At 43.0% G+C, this 15,575-nt stretch overlaps 1 protein-coding gene across 2 annotated transcripts in view; it reads left to right on the top strand.

Moving 5' to 3' along the window:
* The window catches only part of Tpo (thyroid peroxidase), a 40,710-nt gene that overhangs the window by 14,630 nt on the left and 10,505 nt on the right, over nucleotides 1–15,575 (top strand). For both annotated transcript variants that reach the window (XR_015045203.1, XM_021179498.2), the window contains exons 7-9: nucleotides 4,800–4,931; nucleotides 6,869–6,968; nucleotides 8,525–8,648. Coding sequence is in view for 1 of the 2 variants with exons in the window: in XM_021179498.2 (XP_021035157.2) it covers nucleotides 4,800–4,931; nucleotides 6,869–6,968; nucleotides 8,525–8,648 (356 nt within the window). In the remaining variant the exon portion in view is untranslated. The remainder of the gene's footprint in view (nucleotides 1–4,799; nucleotides 4,932–6,868; nucleotides 6,969–8,524; nucleotides 8,649–15,575) is intronic.

Below are 15,575 nucleotides of genomic sequence, written 5' to 3'. Positions count from 1 at the left end.
GGCAACATCTGTGTGCAGGTGTTGTTTCTGACACCTGCTACTTTGATCACTCTGAATTATCACATTTTGTAGTTAATCTTCATTAACATTATGACAAACCTCAAAGCTTTCATGCTGGTTTGGCTTAGCAATTAAAAAAATATATATTCACTTTACTAGAATTGCAGGTTCTCCCCACTGGTGGTGTCTCACTAGGCTGTGAGCCCCCAGGGTTTGGCACAGTGATATTCTATGGTTGACCAGCCCTGGGATGCTCATATCTTAGCCTGTACACCTTACTTCATTTTGTCTAAAAATCTGAACTTTTGCATCCTCATTCAGGCTGTTTGCTTTAAGATTTATGACTGCAAAAGCCTGGCTAAGGAAACCTGTACCTGTTCTCAGCCTGCTTGGGTGGACCTCCTGAATATGAGCCGACATAACAGTTCACAGGGCTCCTCTTAGATGAAATTTAAAAGTAGGACACCCGTCCTGCTTCCACCAGACAGTTTTATCTCATAGAGGTCACTGGGGTTTTTATCGCCAGCCCACATCCTTCAGCTGTTTTTATCCTAACTCTTTACTTCTAGAGTGTCTAGCTCCCCAAACTTAAAGAAGTTGTGTGGTACAATGAATGGTCACAAGGTACTAAGGACTTAGTTACCAGTTACCATTGGCTTAATTTCTAAGCTTCCTGGGTGCTTCTAATTATAGGAGCATCAGGTGACATGGCCTCAAATGCAACAAGTGAGCTCGTAGTGTAGATGCAGTGAGCAGAAGACCCGACATCCAACATCCTCTTTTCAGACCAGCAGCCTTACAGGGCCAATGAGATTAAATTGGCCTGGCCTCTGAGACACTGCAAAGCCAAGTGTGTTAGGAGTGAGGCACCTGCTGGGCAGTACTGACTGTGACCTCTTTCTCCAGTGCAATAACTCCACAGCCTCACACCAGATTGGCTCTTTGAGAAGCTAATTACTCTGCCCCTTAAGGTCACTCAGCTTACTCCTGCCTCCAACTCTTCAAATGTACAGTGAGAATGGCCGTGGGATCCAGCTCTTTGGTGTCTGTTTAAATTGATTAATGAGTGTACAAGATCAAGAACAAGGCCTAGTGCCCTTTCAGCACACCATGAAATACCATGCTGAATACATTAAGGAAGGTCTGCTAGTACTGTAGACCAAGTTTACCCAAGATATTCCACTGAACGAAAACAGAAGTGACAAGAGTCGTATGTATGTCTATATGAGAATCCATTCTGATTTGTTCAGAAGAAATGGTACCCATTTTCATGGGATGCACAGATAAAGGTCTTCATGAGCTTGCAAAGAACATGGCAGGAACTGAGACCTTATAACAGCAGGAGTTTCTGCAGAGCAAGATGGGAAGAAGGAATAAAGAGAGAGTGATTGTTTTATGAATACAATCCATGTTTTCTGCTATCCTGTTTTTATACTATTTTGTACACAAATCATGGAGGTGCATTGAGAATACCTTCTAGGTGCAAAACTGTTCACACTTACAGGTGTCTACACTAAATCTTACCCCTAACTACATATATCCGAAGAAGGAATTACAAGGAAACAAACTAAGCCTTTAAGAATGATAGACTAAATATTTTTGTGGTAAGTTGACATCAATATGTGTCTAAACAACCTCCAGCCAGTTGTGAATCCACATGACTGGCTACAGAGGAAGAGTTACAAGCTTAAGTACTTGACATAGAAAATCCAATGAGATTATTTTATCTTCTCTCTTCAAATCCCATTTAGCCTCTAAAATCCATCTATGATGGCTTGAATGAGTTGACACCTATACTCTCAGCGGGTGGTGTTTTGACAGTCTTAGGAGATGTGGTTTTGATGGAGAAAGTGTGTCAATAGGGGCAGGCTTTGAGAGTTCAAAATCTTGTGACATTCCAGTTTTGCTCTCTGGTACTTGTGCTCTTAGCTGTTTTAGCCACCATGCCTGCCTGCTGCTACACTTCCCTACCATGATGGATAGCATCAGCACAAATAAACCCTTCCTTCAACAAGTTGCCTTGGTTATGGTATTTTATCACAGTAATGCAAACGTAATGAACACAGATGGTGTTCGTACTATGAAGGGGCTATTGCTATGCCAGACATGAGCACAGTGGGCTTTGGAGAAATGTAGAAGACCTTGGAACTTAGGGCTAGAAAAGTAGTTGGATGCTGTAGTGTGGCTTAATGATCCTCTTATTAGGGTCTTGGAGGATAGTCATGATGAGAGTGCTATAGACTGTGGAAGCCCACACCAAGAGATTGTAGAGGAGAAAAACAGTAACTGGGCTAGAGATCATTATTGTAATAATTTGGTAAAGTTGTGATCACTTTCTGCCCTTGTCCTAAGAACTTGCCTGGGAATAAATTTAAAGGTGATGGTTTAATTTATGTGTTAAAAGAGATTTTTAAGACACGCTAATATTGATTCTAGCAAATGGTTGTTAGTAATCACTCTTCTGCATGTCTCTAATGAAAATCAGTAAGGAGGACAAAAGGAAATCTCATATGATTCGGGGGCTCTAGAGTCCACTGCAGGCTGGTAGGAAACTTTCCAGTGTTATTCACATGGTTCTGGTTTTAGAATCATGAAGGATGTGAGAGTAAAGAGGTCATGGAATCTTCCCCTACAGTCTCAGAGAGCCACTGAGGTCAGACAGCGTGTGGCAGGGGAGTCCCTACTTGAAGGTCCTTAAGGGATCAAGAGATCCTAAAAGGTCATTGCATAAAGCTGTGAAAATGAAGCCTGTATTTCAGTGAAGATAACAAGATGTTTCATATACCACAGCAACAGAGTATCTGCCAAGGAGAGCTGAACACAGGTAGTAGAGGGAGAGAGACAGAGACAGAAAGAGACAGAGACAGAGCGACAAAGACAGAGGTAGTAAGAGACAGATAGGCAGACAAACAGACAAACAGACAAGAGGAAGGGCAGATATGTCTAAGCCTTTTGACATCAAACATGTAGCTACAGAATTTAGTATTTTCCGTGTTGAGTTTTGGTCTTGCTTTGGTCCATTCTTTTCTCACCATACACTTTTCCTCCCTTTTGGAATGGCAGTGTATATTCTATGCCATTATGTATTTAAAGTATGCAATTTGCATTTTGAGTTTACAGGGGTTACAGATTAGATATTGCCTTTAGTCTCAGAAAAGATGCAGGCTTTGGATGTTTAAACTATGTTAAAACTCAAAGACTATGAAGACTTTCAGAGTTGGACTAAATGCATTCTGCATTATGATATGGCCATCAGCCTATGGGGTACAAAGAGTAGAATGTAGTGTTTTGGATAAAATGTCTCCCATAGTCTTGGGCATTTAAGTAATTGGTCACAGTTGATTTCACTGTTTGGGGAGGCTCATCACATATGTGCCAAGTTTCAAACACAGGACAATTGGCTAAGGTAACATATCAAAGCGGACCTGGCCTCCAGGTTCTCCCAGCATCCCCTATTCCCTACCTGTTACAGGGTATTGCTGGTATATCTCACCCTCTATCCTGATCTTGTCAGCCCAGGGACTGGACTGCCCTTTCCCCAGAGACTCTTCCCTTCCTTTGGCCTGCTGGATGCTGTCCTTGGCTCCCCTCTCTCCCTCATAAGGGATAAGTGCATCTATTTCTATGTCTGCTTTCAGGAATAAACAGATCTGTGAAGATATGCTCATGGTGATCTGAGGACACATTCTACGGCTTTTGAATAAAAGCAAAATTTTATTAGGCACGCAACACTTTGATCTTCCATTCAGGTTGCACTAGAGTTCTAATAAGGTAGCTAGCCTCAACATGTTTTCTCTTTCCTTTGTAGGAAGCACAAATTTCTATTCAGTATAGGCTTGCAGCACACACCTCAGGATTAATCATCTGCAAGAAAGCCCAGAATGTGTATGGTCTCAAATTCCCTAGATCCTAGATTGATTTCAGAAGTTTTTAAGTCTGAGATTTACTGTTGCGCACAAGAAAGCTATGACCAAGTCCTAAGCATCAGTATCTCAGGATTTTGCCCTATTTGAAATTAAAATTTTTTTCACATGCTTTTAGGTGGCTTTCACCCAGGATCCAGTGTCCTTACATGAAAAGACATCAGGACAACTGGAGAGGACTGGGGAACACCACAATGAGTCTACAAGATGAGACACATTCAGAGTTGTTCTAGAAAAGGAAAAGGGAGAGCCTTTGTGGGAACATTGTGCTCTGACACCTCCTTAAGCTTCTGGCCTCCAGCACTGAAAGGGGACCAGGTTCTAAGGCTCTCAGCTTGTGGTGATTCCTTGAAGCAGCCACAAAAACAAACAAACAAAAAAAACAAAAACAAAAACAAAAAGCATACAAGAAAAGTAAGAATAAGATTCCCCAGGATGCATTGCAATGGAGAGAAGGGCATAGTATTTGTCTGTCATCCATTACCTCCCAGAAGCACAGTGTGCCTCACACAGAGGCAGAGCTGAGTCCACAGTTAGCAACAGAGTCTTCATACAGTGACACATGCTCATAAGGAAAAGGCAGTGGAGGCTACTGGAAGCCGGAATGTCAGTGTAAGCAGGGACAAAGGTAGACCATGAGCCACAGGAGCTGCTGAGATGGGCCTGGCCACAGAACCAGGACTAAGGCTCTCTGTAGGTGCTTTACCTCAAACAAAAGAATTATGAGATGGCCAAACAACTGGGAAAGTGGCAAGGCTATGACACTGGTGTCTTTGAAACCAAGGGTGGATCTAGGTAACCTGGAAGAGGCTGCTACATGATGCTGAGGACATGGGCTCTTTCTTCCCTATTACTGACTGTGCATTGTTCCTGCAGATGTTAATGAGTGTGCAGATCTGACACACCCACCTTGCCACCCCTCTGCAAAGTGCAAGAACACCAAGGGAAGCTTCCAGTGTGTGTGCACAGACCCCTATGTGCTAGGTGAGGATGAGAAGACCTGCATAGGTGAGTGCCTTCCTGGCAGTGCCTGTTGGCCCATTTCTTGGAAATAAGGAAAAATATTGTGTTTGAGGTTCTCAGACTTTAGCTATGTTCCTAGAGGGTAACCCCAAACTTTCCCAAGTGCCTAATTGAAGCTCACCTTGCCTAGTAGCAAGTGGACAATGAGATCCGAGAGTAATTCAAGGAATGGCATCCTGACAGCTTTCAATAGCATGTCTGAAACACCCTCTTGATGCAAATCATTCTACAGAGTGTATAGAACAGAATTTGAGGCCACTTCTGTCTGCATGTACCGTTGTAAATTCAAGAGAGCTAATTCAGAAAGAAACCTGCCAAAGCAAACCATAAACCACTGGAGTCAGCATCCTAATTCCCTACAGGCCCAGAAACATTGCTAACCTCACTTCATCCCATGAGAAAGCTCCAAAGGCCAAGAATAAAACTCCTGAGGCTGTCAGTCAGCTAAAGGGCATCTGTCTGCAATTCTAACGCTTGACCCAAGACGTCTTCAGAATTCCTTTCTGAGTGATTAGCACTGAGACCAGAAAAGTGTTGAGAACAGGGTTTCTCCATTTGATGTGTTGTCACCAAAGAGCACATATTCCAGAAACACAAGAGATGGACAAATGGCTCTTATAAGTGTGGGACTGAAGGTCTTATCCAGGCTGAAATTAATTGACTGAGTTATTTCTGAGTGACAAGATATGGAGGTTTCACACATGCACAAAGGATTCATAGAGCCGAGCACAATGCACAGGCCAAGTCCTGAGACTCTACAGTCATGTACAGGCCAAGTGACAGTAGGTGACCTAACACAGTGCCAAGTCCAAGCTACGGGAGGATAGAGAGATCTTGGTAAGGCAGTGTACAGGAAAGAAGCCAGGTAGAGAATGAAGGTTGTCTAAATAATTTTTAATAGAAATACTGACAAATTTAAACTCCAAGGGTCAACTTTAAGAAACACTGCTGTCCCCAGCTTCCAAGATATTTTCAGATTCTAGAGAGAGAGAACAGCTGGGATGCAGGTCACAGCTGGAAAGCCAGTCTAAGCTACCAGGCCTCAGCTGCCTCCTCTTTCACTCAGAATCATCCTTAGCCAGCACTGATTCAACCCCTGCAGCCTGCTGCTGGGACTAGTCCTCATAGCCTCAGGCGTGTGGCACCTTTTACAGTGCTGGACACAGTATGTGACACTTATAAAAACAAACAAACAAACAAACATTTCTCTGCTGGGTGGTTTCTAACAATCCCAAGGAGCCAGTGATTAGCAGCCGACAAGAGAGTCTATGGCAGGGCTGTGATAACAGAGATTTTGAAGCAAGGGCTGCTGGCCTCAGACAGACAGTTCCTTGTGGGAAGTCACTGGGTTAGGAACTTGGCAGCAACACAGGAGGTATGAAAGCAACATCTGCTCGGACTCCAGGGTCAGATGTTGCAAGTCCCTGGCTAGTCTGGCTCAAGGATTCTGCCTCTTGCTCTCTAACTCCCAGTGACTAGTTCAATTTGTCTCTATGTGGGACAGATCACTGGGAAATTTGTTGTCTGTCCCTAGATCCTCCAAAAGTTCTAACTGCCCAGGGCTACATTCTGCCTTCCTGGACCCTAACTGAATTCCACAGTCTTTGCAAATGCATATGAAGACAGGCTGAGTATTATGCTGTGTTCTTCAGATACAGCTGCTGTGTCCCCTCTGTCATGTCCCATCTGAGTCCTTTGGGAACCTTAAGAAGCTCACTGTCCTAGTAACTGTGGCCATCACTAGACCTGAACCTCTCTTCCAGTTAAGGGCCAGTCCCTGCCAGCTCTCTCTGCCTTCAATTCACTCAGAGAAGGACATATTAACTAAACAGCTTTTTCGCCATGAGTTGTGCTAGGGGCCAGCCAGGTGGGGACCTGTGGCCCTGCTGGGCAGATCTGCTGACCTGTGTCCTCCTGTACAGATTCTGGCAGGCTACCTCGGGCATCCTGGGTCTCCATTGCACTGGGTGCACTTCTCATTGGTGGTTTGGCCAGTCTCACCTGGATAGTAATTTGCAGGTGGTAAGTTCTTCTTTCTGCCTAGTTCCTACACGGGGTGTTTCCTCTCCTCTGGGTGTAGCTCTTCTCAAAGCTCCCCTGTAATGAGAGAAGTTGAAAGTCCAATATAACATCACAGGCACCGTACAGCAGACTGGACTGTCAGGTGTGCTTTAGGTAATAAAGGCGAAGTAGGCAAGATAGAGACAGAACTGCATTTATTCAATGAGAAGAACCCAGGTCATGCTCATAACCACTGTATGACCAGAGTGGTGGCAAGCTGTGGCAGTTACTACCCATCAACCACTGTGGCAGGGCCCTATAAAATGTTGTGGGGACCAGTCAGGATGCAGCTGTGCTGTCTGAGTAAGCAAGGTCAGCCTCCAGAATAACAGGATAAGGTAGAGGATGGACACAGATCCATAGCATATAGAGCATCACATAGGTGTTCCCAGGAAACTGTGGCATTATGAGTGGTTCTTCCACTAAGTGGCTCGCACATATCCCAAGTCTCTGGCCATGGTGACAGTCACCTTATCAGTGTCCAGCATGAATTAGACTGTGTCAGGTTTTCCCTTCCTCTTCCCTCTCACCATGCTCCTTCTCCCTACCCCATATTCATCTTTCATCTCTCCCTTCTTCCATTTTCTCTCCCCCATCCTATCTCTGAAAAAAAAAAAAAGAAGACTTCCCTTTTAAAGTTCATAGCATTCTTTCCCAAGCACACACTTAACCACAACTCATACATCTTGCATCCCCCGGTAACGATATTTACACACTAAGTGGGGCTTGGTAGCTTGTTTTAGGGTTCCAGAAAACAGGATCAGGTCCTACTTTATTTTCTTGGAAAGGCATTTCTTTAAACCATCATCACCAATCTTCTAGAAAACTATTATTTTGTTGTAAGAGAGCTAGCATTGTACATACAACCAAACTCCTTCTGAAGAGGAACAGACAGACAGAGATGGAAGAAAGCACAACTCTTCTTCAAGTATCACAAAGCCACGTGCATGCGCATGGGAGTGAAGACTTATCAGGTAGATAGGCTCTGTGAAGTGACAGTGACGTGGCCTTCCATGTCCACGGGGCAGCTTATAAACCTACAGCTGCAGCAGATGTGACAGGCCATTAACAAGAACGGAAGCATTTGAGTAGCGAGCCTCGGCTTTGCAAATTGGTTTCTCCTTGCAGGCTCTGCAATTTGATGAACACATTTCTTGAATAATTAAAAGCATGATAAATTAAATGAGGCAGGGTCAGGCAGGGATGCAGCTTTCGCAAGCTACAATGAGTGGTTTTGCTAACTACTAGGCCTAGAACTCCTGACACTGCCAGAAACCACAAACCCCACTGGCCACGGTTCCTCTGGAGTCAGGTTACCATTTAACAACCTGGAGGACACCACAGAGAAAGTCCCCTGAGTGACTGAGTGGTCCCCTGAGTGACTTCCCTGACTCTAAGTCCAGAGAGGTAGCTACCATTTCTGTCTGTGCCCAGCTCCTATGGAACAGGAGAGTCTCAGGCCCTGGAGTGGTCTTCTAAGTTTTGGCAACAATGACTAGATATGTGTTTATTCACAGGACACATGCTGATAAGAAAGCCACATTGCCGATCACAGAGAGAGTGACCATCCAGTCAGGATGCAGAAAGAGTCAGGAGAGGGGGATTTCACCACGCAAGGCCGCAGCTCAAGACACTGGACAGGTGAGGACACACGGGCGGGTGTCTGTCTCCCCATCCCAGATTCCAGCGATGTCCTAAGACATCAGCTGCTTCTACATCTGTGCACGGGTGCCCTCCATACAGCTGTGTAATGCAGAGCCCTGTGCTGTCCTACACTCCAATCCTTCTGACTTTCTTTCTCACACTAATTACATTTTTCAACTACTGATAATTTGTCAGAAGTTGGGCCTACTATTTAAGAAGTACAGATGAGTAACTGCCAGGTAACTGCCAGGTTCAAAAGAAACTTGGGACAAATGGTTAATTGTGGTGCTTATTAGCATACCAAAGAACATACTAGCCTTGGGTCCTCTTAATATAGCAAGTACCTGTTAGAGAGTCCAGGCTGGGTTCCTAGCTCTTCTCACCCCACCCCTACCCTAAACTTCTCCAGCTCATAGGGGGGCTTCCCTCCCCCAACTTCTCAGTCCCTGTATAATTCTGGCCATATGCTCTCCTGGCTCTTTGTCCCCTCCCTTTCTTGGTTCTCTTGCCCCACCCCCTGCCACTCTCTTTTGGTCCTCCTCTCTCACTCTCTGCCTCAATCCCTCCCTCTCTCTCTCTCTCTCTCTCTCTCTCTCTCTCTCTCTCTCTCTCTCTCTGTCTTTCTCTGTCTCTTTCTCTTTCTCTCTCTCTGTCTCTCTGTCTCTTTCTCTCTCTCTCTGTCTCTCTCTCTGTCTGTCTCTGTGTGTGTGTGTGTGTGTGTGTGTGTGTGTGTGTGTGTCTCCCTCTCTCCTTTCATGGCCTGGTTCAGTCTACTGGCCATGTTTAGTCTACTACTGATTTTCATTCCTTGCTCTAGACTCTCCCAGATGCCTCTAGCTATGGTCTCCCTCATATCTATGACAAAAACCTTCCCTCAACCATACCTGTGAACAGTCACATCCTTACTTTATGCATCTGGTGCTAAAATCCAGAAGAGGCATATAAGAGTACCCTAACCAGCTCAGCCACTCCTAACCAAGCCAATCTCCTGATCTGACACCCCTAAGGTGTGTGTGAATCATTTGTCTCTGTTGTCTTCTGCCACCATCATATTTGTTTCCAAGCTCTAGAATCTGACTCTTCAGCTGCTTCTGCCCTATAAAATTAATTATTGTAATATAAGTGTAAGTGGATTAATCCAACAGCTGTATATCTTTATCCTAGCTATATAATACAATGACACAGAAAAACTGGGATCTATTTTAATACTTCACCTCAATATCTGGGCAGCCAAATGCTCTATCTTCACCTCCTAAGCTAATCTGGCTACCCTCCCGCCATGATCTCAATATCCTTGCTTCTTATTGGCCTGGCTCTTTGGGCTTCAGGTATGTTTCTATGATCTTTCTCTCTCTCCCCGGACCCTCTTCCTCATTGCTTCAACTCAACTCCTCTTCTCCTTACTCCTTCCCCTGGTTGGTAAGAGTTCCTTCCACCCTATTCTCTCTTCTACCCAGCCATGGAGTAAGCAGCATTTATTGACAAGGCAGAGAATAAGTGGTTAAAAAAAAAAGTTTATACAAATTTGAGACAAGAGATTCTTGACATAAGCATTACAATGCCATGTGTCCAGATTGCAATGAGTTATGAGGGCAGAGAAATCAACGTTTGAACAACACAAGGATAACCTTTGCACAAGTGCACAAAAACATGCTTACACTCCCCTCTACTTGCTCTAACCAGTCATCTTTAATTGTCTGCTAATAATTGTCCACTCAATAATTGTCCGCTAATCTCTCTGGCTCCTGGAGCGATCTCTCTGCTAAGACAACTTACTCCTCTTCCTCTGTTCAAATCCTCCCTTTTCCTAAAAGCCTTTCCCAGTCCACATCTTTAGCTGTTTTCTCATCTACCTGCTCTATCCACTAAGTTCTTCTCTCTTAGGTAATTATCACCCCAGAGCCACCTGCTTTGCCTACTATTACTTTAAAAGCCACACTGATGTGCCAGGATGTTTTTCTCATACCCTTTGGTCCCCATCAATATGGAAAAGGGGTGACTCTCCTCTATAATTTGGGACATTTCTATTTCCACTTGGATATACTCAGGTTGAATATTTTGTCACCAAGACACCCTTCTCTTTCCCATCCTCTCTTTCTCCCCATATGTTTCTTTCTGGGGTCTCCTCACCTCCTCACTAAGGGGTGTTCTCTAAGCCCTTCAGCTTCTTTATGCCCCCCTGAGTCTCTACCATATTGGAATCCTCACTCTGGGGAGGTTCTGCTTGCAACCCTTGTCCTTCATGGTGACCCGGTTCTCCTCTTTCTCTTAGCTCCCTCTTGGAACTTATTGGAACTTTCATCTAGTAGAACTCCTGTCTCTGACCCTTTCTTCTTCCCTCCTTGGACTCAGAGATTTCATTAAACCCTTGCTGTCTTACTGAAAGCATCTTGTTCTCACTACAACTCAATGGCTAAAAATGGCACACTTGATTTCCAAATTCTTTCATATGGTAACAACCTCTGCCACTGCACAAACAAACGGCCCCCACATCTCTTCTGTATAAACTTCTGCTGCTCTACATTCTCAAAAGCCTCTTACCTCTAAGCTTTTTTCTACTTTCCAGTCTTAAAATCTTTTATCTCTACAAATTCTTTGCTCTACTCTCAAAATCTCTTAAAACTATTGAGTAAACTCTTTAACTCAGGATTTGTAAGTTTATTGGGTATGTTTCTTTTAAAAAATCTGTAAAACCTGTGACAAAAGGCTTAAAACTTGTAACAAATGTCTGATAATTGTAAAAAAAAAACCTATACGCAGGTAATCTTAGTCTACTATAGCAACCTACATATGTGATTCAACTCTTGTTTAAACAAATAGACCTATGACAGCATACTGTCTATGTAACTTGAATTCAACTCTTGTTTAGGAATATAGATGTTTTCAAATAGCAACCATGTTGTTCACCTCCATCTTGGCTGATGACTTCATCAAGATGGAAACAACCATGTGGCTGGCAGCCATTTTTACTAAGAGTATACAGGGTACATGGAACTTCACCACCATCTTAGTTAAGATGACTATTTGATATAAACAAACCAAGGCAATAATCATAAAACTTCTTAGTGCTACTGAGCCCTCTGCTCATCCTTTTATCTCCTCTTTAGACTAAGGAGGAAACAGCAAGTCTCCAAAATATTTTGGATTAGGATAGATTTTTATGTGATGATAAATTCCTAAGGTTATAAAGGTATGCTTATGTCAACCGAACTTTAGAGCTGTCTGTCTCACTGCTTATATCTTTGCTAACTGTTCAACCCCAGCTTTCTAGAAAATTTTAGAAAAAGAACGACATATGTTTGATGAATAAGGAATATTTAATAGATAAGGTTTATAAATTTCTAAAGTTATAAAGGTCTACTCAGGTAAACAAAAGCTGACTTAGAGATTTGTGAATAGTCACTTACATCTTTATTACTTGTGTTCAACATCAGACTTCTAGAAAAAAATTTAAAAGGAACGTGTGGATAAGTTATTTCTCTGTGGGTGAAATGAGCCAATTCAAACCAGAATAAAATACTTATAAATACAATAAACACAGGTTTATTGGGAAGTTGCTCTCAGGCTCTCAGGTTGTGAAGGAGCTTACTGAGGTCATAGTATGGAGGGAGACAGGGGGAAAAGAAAGAAAGAAAGAAAGAAAGAAAGAAAGAAAGAAAGAAAGAAAGAAAGAAAGAAAGAGAGTACACGCAGAGAGAAGGAAAAGAGTGGGGAGAGATCAAAGTGTATGGGCTATAGGAAGAAGCTCTGAGGAAAAGGCAGAAAGGGCTGGAAAGTTCTCAGTAGAGGGCCCGTATGCCAGGAAGGACTGAGGGATGCTGGGATAACATGGAAGCCAAGTCTACTTCAGTATGTAAATTATAAACCTCAGCCCCTTGTCCCAGGTCTGAAACCTCACACATGTTTTATAAATAAGATATATTTGATAAGTAAGGCTTATGAATTCCTAAGGTCTATTCAGCCTGGCAGAAACTGACCTGCAGATATATGTCTAGCGCCACTAGATATATGTCTTTGCCACTGTGTTTATGGCTCAAAGTTTTATTTTGATGCTAAAGGATCTTTAGCTAAGTCTTCAATTCAAATGTTTAAGTGGGATAAAATTGTAAAATCCTGATCATTATATAAACTATTAACTTGTTGTAGACTGTTAAACATAATTAAGACATGCAAGTTAATGGTCACTTACCTTATAAATGATCAAAAAATTTTAATCTGTCAGAACTATGCTCATAGTGATGCCAAGTACAAATGTAATTCATTTACAAGGACGGGCTTAGTTAGCTTCCTGTATGTTTTCAAAGTGAAGCAAGTAACTAAAGATAAGTAAAACTTGTTTAAGCAGGTCCACTAAGTAGATGGTCCTCAAACTCCTCAGAGGTCTGCTGACTGTGGCATTTAAAGTGCTTAATGAAAAAGCTTCCCATGAGAGACAGAAATGCCAGCTCTCCAAAGAAGACAATGGGGCACAGATGACTCCATCTGGATTGTGGGGATACTAGCCACTGGGAAATGAACTGCTCCATGCCTCTCCCTCTTCCAGGGCTCTGCTCCCTGGACTGTAGACACAGAACAGTAGGGTTAATTGGCCTCCTCTGCCTACCCCGAGGAATGTAGTTTTCCCAAGTTCCTCCTCCACAGGAAAATCTCTCCAACCTTCTGGGTCTGGCAGCTGAGACTTAATACTTTCCTGGGTGATAGCCAGAAGCCTGATAAACTCTGCCCGCAATGAAACCCTTGAGATTAGCATGGGCAGCCTAGGGTAACTGTCTAGATAGTGAGTACATCTCTTGTCATTTTAATTGATGCAAAGGCCATTTGAGCTAGACTCCTTGCCCTTAATTTATCCTTTTCAGATCTCTGATTATGTTAGTGGCTAAAGGTGGCTTTATCAGTTTAATAGCAGCAAGCACACCAGCTTCTCCCCCAAGGTTGCAGCTACAAGGTCAACCCATGTCCTATGTAAAAATCAGACACAGTCAGTTTACAGTGCTGGAAGACATCACTCTGAAAGAGATAAACTCACACAGCAGGGTTCAACATAAAATTTTATTATTCCTTTATTTAAAGGAACTTGTATTGCAATGACTGCTCTGGGTAAACAACCAGCTGTGTGCCATGGTAAATAATTGGAGGAAAAGGTTTGTTGTTTATGAAAGTTGTAAGGGTCTAAGTAATTAATTTAAGATATGTAGATGCAAGTTGTAAAAGTCTGTGTATTAAGTGAAAACTTAAGAGTTGTGAGGGTCCATGGAAGTGATTTAAGATATGTAAATGCTAAGTGCAAGGGTCTAAGAAAATGATTTAAGCCGGGCGTGGTGGCGCACGCCTTTAATCCCAGCACTCGGGAGGCAGAGGCAAGTGGATTTCTGAGTTCGAGGCCAGCCTGGTCTACAAAGTGAGTTTCAGGACAGCCAGGGCTACACAGAGAAACCCTGTCTCGAAAAACCAAAAAAAAAAAAAAAAAAAAAAAAAAAAAGAAAAGAAAGAAAAAAGAAAATGATTTAATTTTTTTATGTGAAAAATGAAAAGTGTTTCAGATTTCTTTCACTCTGGTTATGCTGTTGTTATTATATTAAGACTTCAAAAGTTCATAATTTTAACATGAATCAATGGAGGTCTGATAAGCTACTAATCTAGCTCTGGTAAAGTACTGTCTACTATTATCATAGTCATCGGTTCCAATTGTTAAATTCCCTTTGGTTGTATAGACTTCAAAGAATTTCTCATCATGCTGAAAACATCTCTGTCCAGTCTACATATCCAGCCCTGTAGACAGAGGAGTGTTCATGATTTAAACCCCCAAACTATAGCTCTTCCTATGACTTAAGCTGTTTACAAACAAACCAAATGGGGGTTTCAGTGCAGATTACAAACAATGGCTATGCTAACTTGTCTAAAACTTTAAATTCATGTAAGCTTCAGGGAGTTCAGACTTGGATCCACCTACAGGTCAAATAGACTCCTGTAGGTAAGTACTCCTGTCAATCAGTAGCCATGAAGATGGGTTCTCTCTCTCTCTCTCTCTCTCTCTCTCTCTCTCTCTCTCTCTCTCTCTCTCTCTCTTTCCCTTAGTTTGGCAACTACTTCCTGAAGAGGAAGGGTGTGGTGAAGAAAGGGCGAAAAAGTGAAAAGTTTATTCAAAAACTGTCTCTCAGTAAAATAGTGAGAAGCAGTGGGGGAATAGGGGTTGGGGGAGGGGAGGGTGTTCCTCAGGGACTATGTACCTGGGAGAAAGAGAGGTGGTGGGCTGGGTCCAGTGGCAATGAACTGTATATTCCTGAGTCTGAGCTGAGAGAACCTGGAGGCTAGCATGGACCTTGATATACTTATAGGCACCACAGTTGTGTGTTAATGGGAGCGCCCTGTATCCGTCCCTTTTGCCAGAGATGAAGAGATTAGCTCCTTCTAGCAAGTGGGAGCTAGCATCTCAAGTCCCACAGGGAATGTCAGCCTTTGTCTAACTGGCAGAACTTGGAAGTTCCTGGAACCTGACCTTCCAGCATTTTTGGTTGTTGACACAGGGTGACTAAAGATATAATCTCTCCTCTAACCGCTTCTCAGCTAAAATCAGGACTTCGTTAGTTAGGAACCAGGAAGGTTGGAATACCAGTCAGTCATAAGGCCAGGAAGAGAGGGAGTCGGGCAATGACCAGAAACATGGTTTTTCACTCACTGCCCAAGTTCTGCAGGATTATCTGAGGCTAATGAACTATAGACCACTTTGGAACCCTTAGTGGCTCAGGCTGATAGCTGATGGTAGGTGGCCAGGGAGGGAAATTTTATCAGAAGATTACCAACCATCAGATAATTTTGCTAATTATTTCCTGAAAGAACTTGAAGGGTCAAGGAGCAATCATTAATATGATGAATATGGAAATCAGTGAGCCAAGGAGATTTAAGAGCCAGGGCCCCAAGAGAGTC

This window comes from Mus caroli, unplaced genomic scaffold (genome assembly GCF_978045245.1).
Source record: "Mus caroli unplaced genomic scaffold, Mus_caroli_1 scaffold_14, whole genome shotgun sequence".
NCBI lineage: Eukaryota > Metazoa > Chordata > Mammalia > Rodentia > Muridae > Mus > Mus caroli.
Note: the sequence above shows the minus strand (reverse complement) of the source record. Positions and strands in the feature narration are given on the sequence as shown.